The sequence below is a fragment of the Dromaius novaehollandiae genome, chromosome 2 (genome assembly GCF_036370855.1).
Source record: "Dromaius novaehollandiae isolate bDroNov1 chromosome 2, bDroNov1.hap1, whole genome shotgun sequence".
NCBI classification, from domain to species: domain Eukaryota; kingdom Metazoa; phylum Chordata; class Aves; order Casuariiformes; family Dromaiidae; genus Dromaius; species Dromaius novaehollandiae.
In genome coordinates, this window is record NC_088099.1 from 67,750,605 (window position 1) to 67,768,130 (window position 17,526).

Below are 17,526 nucleotides of genomic sequence, written 5' to 3' on the forward strand. Positions count from 1 at the left end.
ACTTTGAAGTGCTGTTACTAATTCATTCTTTCCTTTTTAACTTAAAATATGTAACTGAGATAGGAGGAAAACTTTCCAGGTATTTTAGGGCCTTCTAGAGCTAAGGTTGTTAAGTATTTTTAGCCCATGTGTTTGGAGTGGTTAGGTGCCCCTGAGCTGTGAGAAGGGGCAAAGAATGGGGGCTTGGTGTTGGAATGGCAGATGTAGCCAGTTTAGCTTGCAGAACATGCACTGTTAGAACCATATTTTCAAGAAAAGCACAGTCTGTGTTTGCAAGCATGCATCAATCCAGCTAAGAAGTTTTTGCCACCTTGCATTTACCAAAGTGATTGTGTTTTCCTTTCTTTAAAAGCTTGGCATTCACTGTGTTCAAACAAACTTGGAACTCGTTGTAGAACAAAGAACTGCTTACTTAGCACGGATGAGGGCTTTCTGTGAGTTAAGCAAAAAAAGCCACGCTTAAAATCCTGGCATGTAATTTTAATGAAGTGTATCATGGGCAATGGACAGAATAGAGTCCACTAGAACAGTCTTGGCTGCTTGTCTTCAGTGAAGGAAATGAGTGTATCCCTCCGTAGGATGCTACTCAGTAAGGGAATGCAGATTGAAATCGAATTATACCCAAGAGTATGATTAATTTAGTTGAGTAAAATTGGGGTAATACTGTGAGGAGATTAAGATGGGCTGCTTTGTGCTTTATGATGCTGCTTTATGATGCTACACAATACTGCATTGCATCAGTGCATGTAGCTTTTAGGAAGGCTATTTGAGATGAAAAAACTCTCCAGGTATGCTAGGCCCTCTATCGTCAAGCATGTTAGGTACTTTAAAGCCTATGTGTTTGGAGTGGTTAGGTACCCCAGAGCTGTAAAAAGGGGCAAAGAATGAGAGCCTGGTGTTAGAAAGGCGTTTGTTTATAAATGTCACCACTAGCCCCTAATTCGATTTTCAGATATGATCAAAGTATTTAAGTTTATGTTCTGATGATTGCCATGGTACACTGTTAACTGCAGTTTCCAAATTGGTTATCTAATGCATTGTAGAAGTGTGATGGGTTGTTTCAAATCATGCTAGCTAACTTGACCTGAAAAGAACACCTTTTTCATAATGTAAACAGAAGAGAGAATTGACTCAAACAATGAATGCTATGTTGGCTCTGCGTCCTCTGTCAGTGCATCCATCCTAGCAAGTTTCAGACTTTATTTAAAGAAAAATGCTACCCTTCACTCCCTGCAGAAAACCAAGATGTCGTCTATGGTTTCTCTGAACAGCAGTTGCATGTTCATGCATTTCAGTAGATAGTTGAAGAAGAGGAGCAATCTGAATGAAGGAACAGCTGTCAGTTTCTGATTTATAGAGATCGTTAAAAGGTATTTGAGATATGGTCCCATGGTCCCTTTTCAGAACTGGATCATTTTGGAAGAGTTCAAAGAAAATTAGTGCAGGTGGCCTCATGTACTGTGGAGTCCTAAGCTTCCCATTCTTTTGTTTTGTTAGAGTTTTTGCAAGTAATGCAAACAACCAATGTGTCTCATTGATGGATCTGAGAAGCCAAAGTGTGAAAGCCCTTTTTGGATCTGAATCTTCTTCTGAGGCCTATCAAATATCAAATGAAATATCCACTGATGTGTATTTGGTGGATATTTCATCTGATATTTGATAGGCCTCAGCTTATGAATTTGTAGGCCTTGAGCCACAGAAATCTTAGGACCCAATACAGCCAGGTATTTAGTTTCCCAGTTTTTCTTTAAGCTTTGTTCTCTCAACAAAACCAATGGAAATAAAATATAAAAGCCACCCCTGCAAGCTCATCATCACTGAGAAGTCCCATTATCTCCCAAAAGAGGCAGTGTGAGCACCTGATTCCTGGAGAGATTCCAGGCTGTTAATAGCCTCTGGTTACGTTTTTTCCTTGCATCCCACATTTAGGCCCGTGACCCCCTCCAGCAGATGGGGAGTGACTGCTCATCCATCTGCCCTGCGGGTTAGTGTATGTAGCTGCTTCTTCCTGTGCTGGCTGCTGCAAATCCCTCTCTGAGGTACCTAGCTCTTCCTGAGTCTTTCAGGGACAGCTTCTGTGCCTAAAACCAAGCCTGAGTTTCCTATGAATTTTGCTCCGTGAGCCTTGTAAAGCATTCATCTTAGAAATTTTTGGAAATCAGATGTCAGGATATCTGAATCCAGGGAAGTGACAGGTTGATGTCGTATCTCGTGACTGAAAGTTCAAGCAGGTGGCCAAACTGTCAAAAAACAGAAGGAGGGAGAGGGAGCAAAGGAAGAGCAGAAATTTAGGGGTATTTTTTAAATTGCAGGAGCAAAACAATTAGGATCTATGATCACATGTGGATGAGATTGCCAAAAATAATTGATTTTTCTCTATGAAGACTTCTGCACTGTTTTTCCTTGGAATTTTATTCTCTCGCCTGAATAATTGTGTGAGAATGCATGGAAATGAAATGTGTATATCATATGGCCTTGTGTCACTCTATTAGCAAGGAGGGTATCAGCATAGGGGTTGTTGAGAACCATTCTTTTCTACTTTACCTGAAAAATGCCATACCGTGGACAGCATTATGAGCTAATGATTAGGTTCAAAGGTATTTATGATTTAATGGTCATATCAAGTGCCAGTTACCTCCTGCCCTGCTGCATTTTTATGCTACTTTTGCTGTCAGCAATGTGTAAAAAAATAAAATAATAAATATACTGACAGATGGTAGACTCATCAATTTTCAGCACTGAACAAATGGTTCACATTAGTCATAGAGTGAAAATCAAAAATAGGAGCATTTTATTACTTGCTCAGGAGCACACGAAGAGCATGATGATCAGCAGGATAACAATGACTTGCTCAAGCAGATTAAAAGTGCTGGTGAATAAGCTGTTGTTAGGGACGCATGAGCCTGGATGGCATGAGATCTGCCAGCATGTCAACAACAGCCCTGATCCTACCAAGGCAGCAACACTTCAGCAGCAGGGATGATCTTTGAGAGCTGGCACTACAAGTAAAGGTTCTGTGGCTTGACATTCCCCTTTTCACATACTACAGTACCCAGCTCAGCAGCACAGCAGACCTGCAGTACTTGGACTCAGACAGTTTTTGTCAGCTCCATCTGGCTTGTGGTGTTTACATAAAGCTCGAGGAGGAGGAGAGTCCTTTTGAAAGTAAAGCTTACTATTTCATTGCCCTCTTTAAAATGCCCCAAAGCAGTGCAAAATCTCTAGAATAAAGGCCATGCACCACCACAGAAATACTTGTGGGATCCCTGGGTAGCTGCCAAAAGCCCTAGTTATTTGTAGGAGGCAACTGAAAATACTGCTGAAGTGTTAGCCTTCAAAAATGCATCAGAAGCATTTTCACATCCATCATATGGCTACTGCTGAACTCTCCATGTATGGATGTTCATATGATCCTATTTTCAAGCTGCCCTGGCTTACTTGAAGGGGTGCTGGCTTCTTGTTACTGTTTAGGAGAGGAATAGGCACTGGAAGGCCTAGCTTCTAAGGTTTCTCTTCCAAACACCTCTTCGTATGGATTTATGTCTCAGCCTCTCTTTTTTTGCTGAACTTTTTAATATGAGTTTTAGTTAAATACTGAGAAGTGCTCTGAGGCAGCTACTTAAAATCTCTAATTTGATGGTAGATATGACCCAAGTTACAGATTTCAGCATCTGTGGATGGATGGATAGCACATCTCAAAATCAATCGACACATGCCATCAATCTGAGTAGATGTACATCAGAATGTTTTCCAATCAGCAATTAACACAGGAAGGAAAAGTACTGAAGTGTATTGAGGGATTTTCCTTCTCTCTTTTTTTTTTTTCCTTAGGATATGAATAGATTGTCAGCTTATGTTCCCCATTAAAGTGGAAGCTCACAGACTTCAACACTTACTGTTTCCTTTGGTCATAGGTGAAAATTAAGATATTTTATTGTTACGCACAGCCGAAGCAAGATTCTTCTGTTAAACTGAAAGGCATAGAGCCTAACCAGCATTAACAGAAAGAAATGCTTCTTTCTTTATGTTTATGGAACTCTGCATATGGAGAAGGACAGCGAGACAAATGCTGTCGCTGAAATCGGATGAGTCCCAGTTCAACAAAGCGAACATTATTTGCTTGCTTAACCCTTGTTCTCCACCCAAGTGGCCAGGGAAGAATTCCTTCTTCTCCACACTTAGCTGCAACACTATACAATGAGCCAGATGAATTATCAGTATTGGAAAGGGGCAGTTGTGCTACTTTGATGAATTGGCTGTGTCCAGTGCTGGAACAGACTCTAGTTTGGATTGGCAGGGCTGATAGTTCTTTGGCTGGGTTTTAATTCTTCTCTCCTTCCTTCCAAAATAGTCTCTATCATTATAGAAGGCTGCAAAAAAAAAAAAAAAAACAAAAACAAAAATCCATGTCATTTTTCAGATGAATAAACATAGGTTTTGTTGAAAATCTACTGCTTTGTTTTAATGAGGTATTGATCAGCAGGGTAAAGATCTCAAATCTTTAAATATAAAATAAAGTAAAATATAAATGTTTTGAGCCATACTGACAGCAGAAAATGAAAATATTGAGATCCCTTTTCATCAATATTTTAGACCTGTCAGATAAAGAGGGAAAAAAATCCATATGCTACACAATGCATAACTTAGCTTTACATTCAATGAGCCTTCCTTGGGAAATTGTCCTCAATTCAAGTGAAATATTTAGGAATGACCAAATATGCTGAAATAGTTACCATGTTTAATTAAAAAAGCAAAACAAACTGAACAGAAAACAATAAATGGCGAGAACAGCAAGGGCCAGGAGCTCTTGCTGCATCCCATGGTAGGTCTAGCTATTCCACTCCACCCCCTCTAGGGACCAGTGTTTCTTCCTCCTCCAGACTTCCCTCCAAAAAACAGTGTGCCACTTTGCTTACTGAGGTTGTCAAGTTATGCTGCAAGAAACATCCCTCCAGCTGCAACAGGGCCTCAGGTTACTTCTGTATACCCACGAGTGCACTGAAAGATTCATAGATGTTAAGGCTGAAAGAGACCTTAGTATCTATTCTGACTTGCTGTAAATCGCAGGCCACAAAATTTCACTCCTTGTTCCACCCTCAGTCCATATGAAATTTGCAGAAGGGTGGCCACTTTTGATTTAAAGGCATGAAAGCTGTGAGGAAACCAGTCCTAACCATTCTCCCCATCTTCCTTCAGTGTTTGACCCTGTGGTTAATATGTGCTGCATATGCATAAATGAAAAAGTATGTTTATATATATAGATGTATATACATTTTAACAAACTGCAGATGTTCAAGATAATAGGACTTGCTTTGGTTTCTTGTGCAGTGCTGAATGTGCTTGGTTAAGGTCCTATCCTAATTTTCCTGTCTGTGACTGAGGACTTTTACCATTGCTGAGAAGTCACCACGGTGTAAAATAAGTTCAGATGAAGTCAAGGTGAAGCCTTCAACAGAGGAGTGCATTGCTGGAAGACTTCCCCCCAAAATGTCTCTGTACCATCATCTCCTGCCTTTCTGGGTCTTCTAACCCCACGTGTCTCATTGGCAGGCATGTCCTTCTCCATTAATGCCTTTTGTCCTCCTTTCTAGAAAATTCTGACCATGATCCCAACCGAGGAGGAGAAACAGAAGATCCAGGAGGCCCAGACGGCCAACCCGGATGTCCCTCTGGGCAGTGCGGAGCAGTTCCTCCTTACCCTCTCCTCTATCAGTGAACTGTCAGCCAGGCTGCAGCTCTGGGCTTTCAAAATGGACTACGAGATAGTGGAAAAGGTAAAATAGGCATGGAGAGGGAGAGGTAGAGACGATTTCAAGTCTTTACTATAGCTTTCTCAGTCTTCATTATTATATGAGCATGTGTTTTGTGGGTATGGTTAATGAATTGCTTTTGTTTTGGTGACCGACATGAAACAGTGAGAATGTTCCTTCATGATCTATTCCTTCTATAAAAGAAAATTAGAGGTTACATCTTCCTTCCTTTAATTAGGCAGTAATGATATTGGACAAAGAAGAAGGCCAAATCCTTACCACATCTCCAGATGTTGTTATTCAGGAAATGTATTATTTAAAATTAGTAAGAGTTTATCCTTGGATAGATTGAGGGAGGACTACAGGATTCGGCCTTACATCATGAAAAGAGAGGAGTGATCTTAGGTCCATCTGGACTAAGGAAAACAGTATCCATGAACATTATTTCTGTTTATAACTTCTTCCAAAGTTTTAAGAGCAACCTTCAGGGGTGTTCAGTTCAGTCACAGACAATTGTTGCCACCTTTTTATGGATGGCATTTATTCAAAGAACACTGTGATCAAGTTGTGTCGTATATGATGAATCACATACAAAATTTTTCAAAATGATAGCATATAATTTTGGTGGATAGATGAAGCAGAATTAAACTGTCTGGGTGATTTCAGTTGCTTACTGACTTTTTGCAGGCTCTTTCAGGAGTCTCAGTGCAGGTATCTTCTTCTGGCTGCACTTGTGTTGAATTCCCCATGCATTGCTCTGGGTCATTCAGGCAGCTCTCGTATGTGTTAGTTTTATATGTGTTTCTCTGTGCTTGTGTGCATATTTACGAATTGGTGTAACTTTGTGTGTTATGAATTCTGAGACGTAGCACATGCTTCTCTGCAAGTGTCTTAAGTTTATCTAGCCATGAATATTGAACAATTTATACAACAGCAGATTGATTTGCAGCTGATATTGTTAAGTTTATTCAACCTTTGCTTAATTTTCTTAGATTTTAGGAAATGCTCTCACACTAATGTTCAATATATATTTTCCTAATTATGAAATTTTATTACATTTCAAAATGTGAATTTCTGACTTGTAAAACAAAATCTGTGTATCTGCCTTGAATATTTTTTGCCAAATTTTTCCCTGGTATAGCTTCTTAGCCTTATTGGAAGTTACCGCAAGGCTAAATCCTACATTTTATGTGAGCTAAGTTAGCTGTAGCTGTTGGTCTATGTCTGTACCTGGAATTTCTATCTTTCTCTCTATGAAAAAAAATAACATTTAAAGTACTACTAAAAAAGCTAAAGAAATTCTAATAATTTTCATATCGTTGATCCTATAGTGTTTATGTCACCAGACTAACAAATTGGCAGCTAAAATCCACAGAAGCTGAATGTTAGTATCAGATGTTTCAGGTATCTAAATTACTTACTGAAGTGATAGCATAAGACAGAACCAAGATTTTTATCCATATTGTAGGAAGACAGGCCTAAGTGTAGTACTTACTATGAAATGATGTAGGAAGTAACATACAATAACTGATAAAATAGGAGAAGCAGTTTAACAGACAAAAACATCTCTGACAGCCAGCTTGGGTCTTAAGTTGGGCCAAATGGAATATATAGGATGAGACATCAGAGGTTCAAGAGAAAGATCAGCTGGGGCTCTCCGTGAACAAAAGATTAAGCTTAAGTTCCAGGTAACCAATAAACATAAGCCTTATTTAGACTGCGATAAGATACCATAAGCGTATTCAATTATATGTAGTTTAAAGTAGTTTATATTACTGTTTAAGGTAATAGAAGAGTTCCACAACCTGGTAACATCCTTCTGTTCTGTGTTCTTGCAGAAGATCCATCTGAAAATGGACTAAAACTTAGGTGCTAAATCACCTCCATGGATTTTGTCCGTTTTTGTCCAATATTTACAATTTTTTTTTTAATTAGGAAAATTCATAAAAATTCAGAATGCACTCATATTATTTATCAAGTAACACTGGTATTTTATGTAGGAAATCAATGATCCTGACTATTATTTCCATTAGGCTGCAATATCAATAGCATGAAAGTATAGACCTGAACTGTTGATGTAAGGTCAGGCTCTGGGATTATCGGGCTATTCTTTAGACTTATTTGCAGATCAGGTGAGACCAAGATTTCATCTAAACAGAACTTAGGTCCATCTCTGATGGCCTGAAGAAAAAATGACATTAAATTGTTCAAGAAAAAGATTAAGTTATTTATCAAGAGTGAGATATTGTTCATGTTTGTAGAAAAGCTTTTCAGAGATAATGAAGGAAATCTTCTTTCTTGAATTCAGTTTAATTAACTAAAATAATTCAGGATACATTTGTAGGGAGCAGTCTTGGTCTGTGAGAAGCTGAACTAAATAAGTGAATGCTCATTCTTGGCTATTTACAGACTGTGTACCAGTGGCAGTTAAGGTACAATTGCAGCTTTCACTTAAGCCATTAGAGCAGCAGAAGGTCTTATATTTGGTACAAAGTTTGATCAAATTGTTGTGTTATTTTGGATATTCAAACTTATGCATCTAAAATAAATAAAGGAAAACTCTTTCTAAATCATCTGTTTTAAAAAATTGCATATATATAATGTTTTAAGATGTCAACAGGTGCAAAAGGTACTGTATGCCTACTGCAAGATCATCAATGGAACAATAATTTTTCTCACAATCTTTTGGTGTCATATTTTAAAGTTATAAACAGAGGAGGTAGAGTTTCAGCTTTAAATCTTCAGTTTCAGACTTTTGATTGTTTTGCTTCTGAAAAATGATACTGTGTTACTGCAAGTTCTTTGTACTAAATTATTTATGATGCAGACACCGTCAAATTTCATTCTTTCAAAGGGAGTTTAAAAGTTTTAGAAAGAAGAATAGAATGTTTAGTTGTTCTAAATCAGATTATTTTTTTCTTATGATCACTCTGGGTAAATTTATCTTTAGTGCTGACAACTTTAAAGGATCATAAATGGATATAAACTAGCGTAGAAATGAGAATGATTAAATTGGAAGAGAAAAGGGTTTGGTTTGGTTTCTCTTCTGTGCAAAAAGATTTTTTGCAATCCTGAATCTTGTCTCCCTGGAGGCAGTATGCTAGAGAAATAAATCTTCAAAAGATTGTACTTTTGAATGATGTTTAAACTGTCTGAAAATTCAAAAATGGCATCAGAATTTTCTGAAGTTATACAGTACAGTCCTGATACTTTCTGTTCTTTTAAAATTGCATGATACAGCAGATGAGTCTTGACTATATGCAAATATGGCAAATTACATTTTGGTCATCTCCAAATTCCCATCCCAGTCACAGGTTTTACCCCTCACAGAAAAGCACGCAGGTGAACTTGTGTAGGTGAAGTAAGCTTAACGTGTTACCAGTTCAGCAGATTGCGTATGCCAGAGCATCTGTACAGAACGAGTGCATCAGGTCCTCCCTGTCCCAGCACATTGGGTACATTGCACATGTATAGCCAAGGCCATTTGTGCATGTGTGTTAAGCGTTTGTCTGGGATTATCAGATTTCTCATGGCCAGAAATTCTGGAAAAGTCATGTCTGTTTACACAATGTCTAGTATGCTGGGTTTGATTCTTTTTCAATGATGCAATAAAACTAAAAATAAAGCATAATTATAAATGTGTACTATATGTAAGTACGCCTAAACTCAAATAGTTTGCATGTGAATAGCTGAATGAAGGGCTATGGCATGGCCTGCTTATAAGCCTTTTATTCTGCCTTTCTATCCATCTTCAGAATGCAACCTTTCAGGAATGATTTTAAGACAGATTGCAAATTGGTGCAAGTAAAAGGGTTCAAAAGCCTATGTTTACAGCAAATTTATAGCAGTTTGATTCATCTTCATAATGCAGCAAAGCAACCCTAACTTGTAAACCAGTTTGAAAAATTCTATGCAGCAGTTTATTGATTTTAGTTTAACTTGATAACATCTTGGATTGTTTAGCACCTTTCTTTTGATGTATAAATTACTTTGCTCTCCATGCCATCTCTTAATTTGTCCCAAATTTGCCATGCTCTTTTATTTTCAAGAGAGGAATTGTTCTGTATTGACTGGAAGTGCACATTTCCTTCATCTCCTTGCTTTTATATATTGTAAAATATCACTACAGTTGTTGAATGAGCCATCGTATTTCCCTTAGACAGTAAAGTTCTCAAATATTTTGCTTCTTGGTCTAGAATAACAGCTTAATTTTGGCTTCTTAGATCATAAACAGTGTAATAATTTGGGAAAAGAATGCTGCTCATGGATGGCTAGGATGACATTTGGAGATAGAAACAATGTGAACTATATGTACTTTATTGCGCATACAAAATAAATAACCCTGGGCCTCACACAGAGACGTAGAAATAAGCTCACTCGTCTCAGTTAGCCTCACTGTCTTCCTTTGAACTCTCTGGGGTAGTTCACTTCCTGAGGTAATGGAACAGAATTTATGTTTTCCAGTCTATCAGCTTACAGACCTACTCTTAGATAACGTGTATGGATGGGAGATGCATTAAGGTAAAAGATTAAAATAAGACGACTTTGGTAAAGCTTGATATTTGCCGTGTTTTAAAGTCACTCAAGGACTAATAACTCAGAGGTGGCTACCACTTGGAGACAGCTGTAGGGTCGGGTTGCAGTTGTCAAATAAGACAGGACTTTAACTCTTTGTTGCTTTTTCGAGGATTAAAAAGAGTAGTTGCAAGAAGTTTCATTATCAGTGTGTTTTTTAATGCCTCTAATTCAAATACAAGAGTCCTTTCACTGATACTACCTCTTCTATTTGGAATCATAGAATATCCCCAGGACAAGTAAGGAAACTGCATGCATAAACAAGCAATATTAGGAAAGTATTTTATGTATTTCTTTGCTGTCCTTGCATGTGATTTATTAGCTGAAACGTGGAGGAAAGCCAGCACACATGGCCAGTTTGCGCTCTTCAAGACGCCAGTTCAGGAACTTTTTGCAGTCATTAATCTAAACCGTAGAGCTAAAAACTAGAAGCAATTATAGCAAACTACAGCCTTTGCTTTCTTGTTTCCCTTCTCATGGCAGGAAGTTGCAGAGCCACTTTTAGATCTGAAGGAAGGAATGGACCAGCTGGAGCATAACAAAACGTTGGGATTTATCCTTTCTACTCTCCTAGCCGTTGGGAACTTTCTGAATGGAACCAATGTAAGCCTCGTGCCCCTGCGTCTCCTCAAGAGCTGCTCCTTCAGAAAACAAAAGTCAAAACTGCTTCTGCACAGTTACAGCCCAGTATTTGTTTCTTACTAGAAAAGCAGTTTAGAAAACGGAACCTACTATTTCTTTTAATTTTGTTTCATAAGTTTACTTTGCCGCTTTCAGCATAATCTGGAAGAAATTTAGGGCCAGGCGCTTTTTCTGGTGCAAGTGCCTTGAGTTCAGTGTTGTTGCTCCCTCTTCAAACCGATAACTGTGTCATGAGTCATTTCACCACAGGTGGAGTGATTTTAGGCCTACTCTTCAGCAAGTTAAAAATAATTATAATAATAATAAAAATGTGGTTTTTGCTGTAGGATTCTGCTTCTTCACCCACTGCCACTTCCTGGTAAACATTTTCTTCTACTAATCTGCAGGGGAAGGAGTAAATATTTTTATTTTAAATTTCTTGCCTGTTTCCCCTCCCCTTCCTGCAGGCCAAAGCTTTTGAGTTGAGCTACCTCGAGAAGGTTCCAGAAGTCAAGGACACGGTGCACAAGCAGTCCCTTCTGCACCACGTCTGCACTATGGTGGTGGAGAAGTTCCCGGACAGCACTGATCTTTATTCTGAGATTGGGGCCATCACTAGGTCAGCCAAGGTACGTCTGGCGGGGAAATATATATGTATGTTTTAATATAAACTCTTTAAAGTGCAATAGTTGTGGGTTTTTTTTCTTTTTTATTATTCTTTGATGTCGTTTCTCCCTGGTCACAGCACTTTTTATGAATATAGGTATGTCATGTCATTCCCAAGGAATTTTAAAGATAGCAGTACACTCTCTTTTGAGCTTTATCTCTGGCTGTCAGGTGGTTTCCTCATCAAGGCAATAATAGGCAGCCATCTTATGACATCTGCCATGAATTTCAAACACTAGTACTTGCTTTCAGGAGCTTACCTCACCTATAAAAGTTATAGAAATAGCTAACTATCATTGTAGTTCTTGTCATTAATGTATATAACTATTAGGAACAATTTTCAGGTTAATACTTTATTTAACTAATATCTTCAGCTTTATTATGTCATTTGGGGAAATCTATTTTCTTAATGGAAATACTTTTCTTTATATATTTCAAAGGCAATATAAGGAAGGCACTTTTCTTAGTAATAAAATTGTCTCCAGAAGAAAAGTGTTCCTGGAATATTTTGTGTCCTCTTTGGAGAGGACATAAAATAGAGGATCATGTCTCCTTTTTTGTCCTTCTTATGACAGTAATTTTGCTGTTTAGGAACCAGGGAAGTTAAACGTAAACAAAGGAAACTTGTGGCAGCACCTCTTTTAAAAAGCAGTAAGTCAATGGCTAATGCACCTGGTTGTGGGCTACATTTGACATGCAAAATGTTTACTTCTGCTGCTGGCATGCATGATAGAAATGCTGCAACTTCACTCTTCAAGCTCTCAGAGTGTGAGTTTTCATGGATGACACTTGAAAACAATACATTGCTCATTAATGGAGTAAGCTTGACAGAGTATCATCAGCAGATAACAAACATGGAAACTCTTTTAGGCAGTCACTTCTCATGTGAAAATAGAAATAATTACCAGAGAGAATCCATCTAGTCCAGTGTCTTGACTCTGACAGCAGCCAAAGCCAGCTGCCGGAGAGGGAAGCAGAAGAAGCTTAAAGGAGGCAGAAGATCTCGCCTAGAAAATCTTTTTTTTCATGAGTCATAATACTCAAAGCTCATTATACCCATCAAAATGGAGAAATGAATGGAAGAAAATCATATTAAAAATCCTGTGTAAGTAATATTTTCTTAAAACTCTGTAAAAGTCAAGTCTTATCTTGGCTCGTAATATAGTTCTTCTGGCAATGAGTTCCATAGTCTAACTTTGCCTGGTGTTGAATTTGCCGATTTCCTCTTTCTTCTTAGAATTTACTGGCCGAATATATTGAACTGTCTCAACTTCTTTTCTCTCTCTATTTTGTGGAATCACAGAATAATTTCGGTTGGAAAGGGGCTGCTGGAGGTCATCTGGTCACCCTGTTCAGTGCAGGCCCAACTTAAACTGGGGTGCTTAGAGCCATGTCTCAAATGTCTATGTCTCAAATCCACCTTCCGTGTCTTTTTTTAAAAACTTTACCCACTTTTCCTCCTGCTTCTCAATTGAGATGAGTTAAACAATAGCAAGCAGAGTATTCCAGCCTTTCCTTATAAGTGTTATGTGCTTACTATGTTTTTCCATTCTGTTTGCAATATCTTTTGTTAGGTAGCCAGAGATTTTTTGGGGGGGGGGCGGGGCGGGGCGGGGCAGGGCAGGCGGTTCTTTTTGACTTGCTATCCTTTTCTCACCAGTCTTTGCTGAACCGTTCACCAGGATATCCAGGTGCTCTTCTGAGCTGGTGACGACAATTTAGAACTCAGGAAGATATATGGAGGGGAGTGCAAATTACTGCCTGCAAAGTGCATTTCTTTGCAATCTAAAGTAATAGCCATGATCTGCTGAAATATTTCCCATTCAAACAGATCAACTGCTTATCTCTTAAATCCCTAATAATCTTCTCCAGTCAGGACTAATCTGAATAATTTTTTGCCCTCTGTAGATTTTACCCTCCTGGTGTGCTTCTTTGTTTCCAGATAGTTTTTTAAATACATAGTACAAACCATGACACACCTGCTGTTAATCCTGTGACCAGATGAGAATTAATATTTATTCCTTCTTTGCTTTTGCTCTCTTAACCTCACACTTCATTAGTATCCTCCCTGAGGCTTCCTGTCAAGATGTTGAAAGTCTAATTTTGTTTATTAGCTCTCATCTAGCCACTATTTTATGAATATATTCAGAATCTAGTGATTTTCTGGATATTTTTTATTATATTTTTATTTATCTTTTAAACCAGGTTACCAGATACAGTAATAAAGCCTAGAGCTGTACAGTTCCCTCATCAACCTTGTTGTCTTTGTAAAAGATAGTTGAAACTTTTGCTCTCCTCTGGTTCCCCAAGTAACTAAGTGTAGTGAAAACATACTCATTTTAGCTAGCAGCTCAATTGCTTTATTTTAATTACTTTCAGAATTCTTGGCTTCTAGTCGTTTACCACTTTGTAATCTATCCTCCTCCTTCAACACGTTTGCTTCTGCAATTGAGAATTTGCTATTAGCTCACATCTTTTAAAAAAATAAACACAAAATAAGAGCAGGTACCAGAACAGGCTTATCCCCAACATCCTTGGTGGTGAAGCTGGATGAAAAGAAGCCATTTTGCTTTCCTTCCATAACTTTTGTCTTCCTCAGTTTCTCTGTTTCTTCCCCAGTGATCCAGGACCTCCTACATATTTTTCTTATTTTGGATACCATAAAGGAATGTGTGGGTTTTGTTTTATATCCTTAGATATTTGCTCTTTAGATTCCATCTCTGCCCTTCTATTTTTCTTCTTGTATAGCCTATGTTTAGGCTCTATTTTATTGCCTTCACTAAGATTGGTTTCTCAAGAAGGGTCGTTTTCTGTTTTTGGGGAGTTTGGGTGGTGGATTTTTTTTTTTTCTTTGAGTGATTCCTCATTTCTTAACATTTAGGTAAACTGGTTTCTAATTTCCTGCTTCCTCTCTTTGTTAAGAAGTTGTTTCATTTTTTTAGACTGTGACCAGGCTAATCACTGAAATGAAAATTGCTGTAAAAGAGAAAAAGCCCTTGTCTTTCAAAATCCACAACATTATTTACTGTGTACTCTCAAGTGAAAATTCTATTTTTCAGCCTTAGAAAGTAGAAGAAAGCTTAACCCAACACTGTTGTTTTTTTAAAAAAAAGTTTTAGGTCAGAGATGATACAGTCTTTCAGTCTGTGGTTTGCTGTTCTAGTGGCCCTGCCCAAAGAGGATGAAATTCTGAAAGGCCAGACAAAATCGCATTAGGAGAAATTATAGCCTTAACCTTCCCCATGACGCCCAAGGTCTTCCTCCTTGGGATGTTCCTACATGTATTATACCATTGATGGATTACTGTAACAAGCTTTATTGCCACTTGATCTTAGCTGCCACAAATCAGAGAGTTAGGATATGGAAGACATCCAAGCTGCCCTCTTCAAGGGAATGTTCACAGAGCAGGCGAAATCTTGGTTTAGGAAAGCTGACAGGAAAGGAGAACTAATATTTCACTGTGGGTTAGGTGGCGTTTTGAGCTCCGTTTTGTCTATAAACATCTTTCAGAAACCACAAAGGCTAAACAATTTCCATCCTGTAGATAAACAGAGATGCCCCTTCCCTTGAGATGCACATCATATGAGCATTTCCTAAGCCTTGGTTCATTTAGAAGAAAAAATTGTGTGCGCGCGCTGGCGGGGGGGTGTTGCTGGCTCACCAGAAATGAGTTAGAAAGACCAGAAACAAAATGATAAAGTTATTGCAAAACTTGTGGCTTTTTGTTGAAGGGCTGAAGTCATAAATGCCAAAAAAGCAAACACATTTAAAAAACAAAACAAAACCAAAAAAATAGAATTCTAGATAAATAAAAATATTCATAGTTGTATAAAAATGGCTAAGATCATGCAAGGTCACCAATAGTTTAGACTCCCATGATTATAAGCACTTGCTTTCTGTTCTTGTGCATATTTTAAGTTGTTTTTGCACTGACATTGTACCAGAACTAATGCGCCTAGCATGGAAACAGTTTCAGGCACCCAGCTTTCTGCAGTTAAAACCCAGTATTGTTTCTGGTAGTCTGCTTACCAGTACAACACAGAGAGGCTGTGTGAGCACTAGTATCTTCTCTGTAACTTAATAAAGAAGGTATTATTATCAAAAATCTTCCTCTTTGTCTAATTCCCAGAAATAATTTTTCCCATGCCAGGAGGCTGGCCAGCTCCATAGAGTGAACTAGTAATTGTCCTTTTCTCCCACTACTTTTTTTGTCACTGTTTCTAATCCCTGCAGCAAGACCTTTGTGCTGCACATGCTAGGCAGTGGAGAAGTAGGCAGCTTTTAAAAGTAAGCAAGAGAAAATGTTAACATAGGGAAGGGGGCAAGGACTCCTGGCAGGAAAGAACTTGTGATTACACTGACACATACACAGAGGAGCAAGAAGTCTGCAGCTGCCTCCGAGGTAATCTAAAGGGCTTAGCATGTACCTGTGGGGAAAAAGGAGGTGGCTGCAGCAGAAGTGCTGTTCTGGCATGCTGTGGCTTCTGCTTCATATGCTGAAAGAAGAGAAATGAGAAAAAAAAAGGGGAAGATCATGCTGGCCCCACTCTGCTTCAGCAAGCCTTCTCTTGTCTTGGTGAACAGAAAGGATTTGTGTGCAATTATCATTGTTCAAGTATGCTTTTCCTACATTATTTAACACAAAAACAAATGCAAAAAGTCGTATTATATTCCATGAATAAGTTGACTTGGGGGTGGTGGAAAGGAGGGTACAGGGATTGTTGTTATGGTTGTATCACTCCTTACAGTGCCAGCTGCAAGGGTCGCTGCAGCTGTTCCAGTTTCTGGCATGGGTTAGCAGGAGCAAAGCTGAAGAAAGAGCCACAGTATGAGGGAGAGAGCATGCGCTGATTGCGTGGCAAACTGAGGGAAGAGGAAAAGAGCTTCAGGGAGACATGTGGCAAGTGAGACTTCAGTATTTTATCTGCAAGAAAAATTTATTTTAGCATATGGAACAGGAGTTTATGTGTGGAACAGGTTGCTCTGAGAGGTTGTGGAGTCACAATCCTTGGAGATGTTCAGAAGCCATCTGGACAGGGTCCTGGGCAACCTGCTGTAGGTGACCTTACTTGAGCAGGGACGTTGGAGTAGATGATCTCCAGAGGTCCCTTCCAACCTCAACCATTCTCTGATTCTGTATATACCTGGCAGTATATTGGTGTTTCAGTAACAGTCCAAGTGAAATGACTGCAAGTAGTTTTGTAGGTGCCATAACACCAACTGAAGTGACGTACATCGCTACTTACTGGTATTGTTCCTCTTCCATCACAGATCATGAGAGCTTTCACAAAGCATTTGCAAAGAGATCCCATGTTAGTATTTTTACTTTAGATTGTTTGAGGAACTAAAACACAGTGGAGATACGTAAATAATTGCATGAACTCATCTGGTTGTAACCCAGTAAGTGGCACTGTCCTTTAATTTTTAATCAGTGGATTGATTCAGGTGTTCTCATTTCCAAAATTGTTCTGGTGGGATGCCATCTCTGACTCTAGAATTAGAAATGTATGGACAGAAACTCCTTTATGCTTTTGCTTGCTTTTTGAGACCTGATATCTGCTTCACTTTTAATATGTGACCAACAGTGTGGAAGTTGGGCCAGCTTTGGTCTTGGGATGATCCTTGTGACACTCAGTGAAGTGAGGCAGTCTGGACGTGCTGGAGTAGAGGTTGAATGTCCACCATAGAAGGTCACTGCACTTAAATGACAGTGTATTTGCAAGGAGCAAATCTCAGAACTAACTTTGGCCCTGAGCCAGCTTGGGAAGAGAGGAGGATTCATGTTCCCTGCCAGAACTCATCCTTTGTGAGAGTGAACAGTCTGACCCTAAATTATAAACAGCTCAAACTAGGCTGTGGTCCACTGTAGAAACTATCTTGAACTTTGAAGAGAGAAAGGTGTTTTTCTTTGATT

The 17,526-nt window shown here is 38.7% G+C and overlaps 1 protein-coding gene across 9 annotated transcripts in view; it reads left to right on the forward strand.

Annotated features, from left to right (window-relative positions):
* The window catches only part of FHOD3 (formin homology 2 domain containing 3), a 409,852-nt gene that overhangs the window by 353,480 nt on the left and 38,846 nt on the right, over nt 1-17,526 (forward strand). For all 9 annotated transcript variants that reach the window (XM_064506705.1, XM_064506703.1, XM_064506709.1 and 6 more), the window contains 3 exons: nt 5,592-5,774; nt 10,809-10,928; nt 11,414-11,575. In XM_064506705.1, coding sequence (XP_064362775.1) covers nt 5,592-5,774; nt 10,809-10,928; nt 11,414-11,575 — 465 coding nt within the window. The remainder of the gene's footprint in view (nt 1-5,591; nt 5,775-10,808; nt 10,929-11,413; nt 11,576-17,526) is intronic.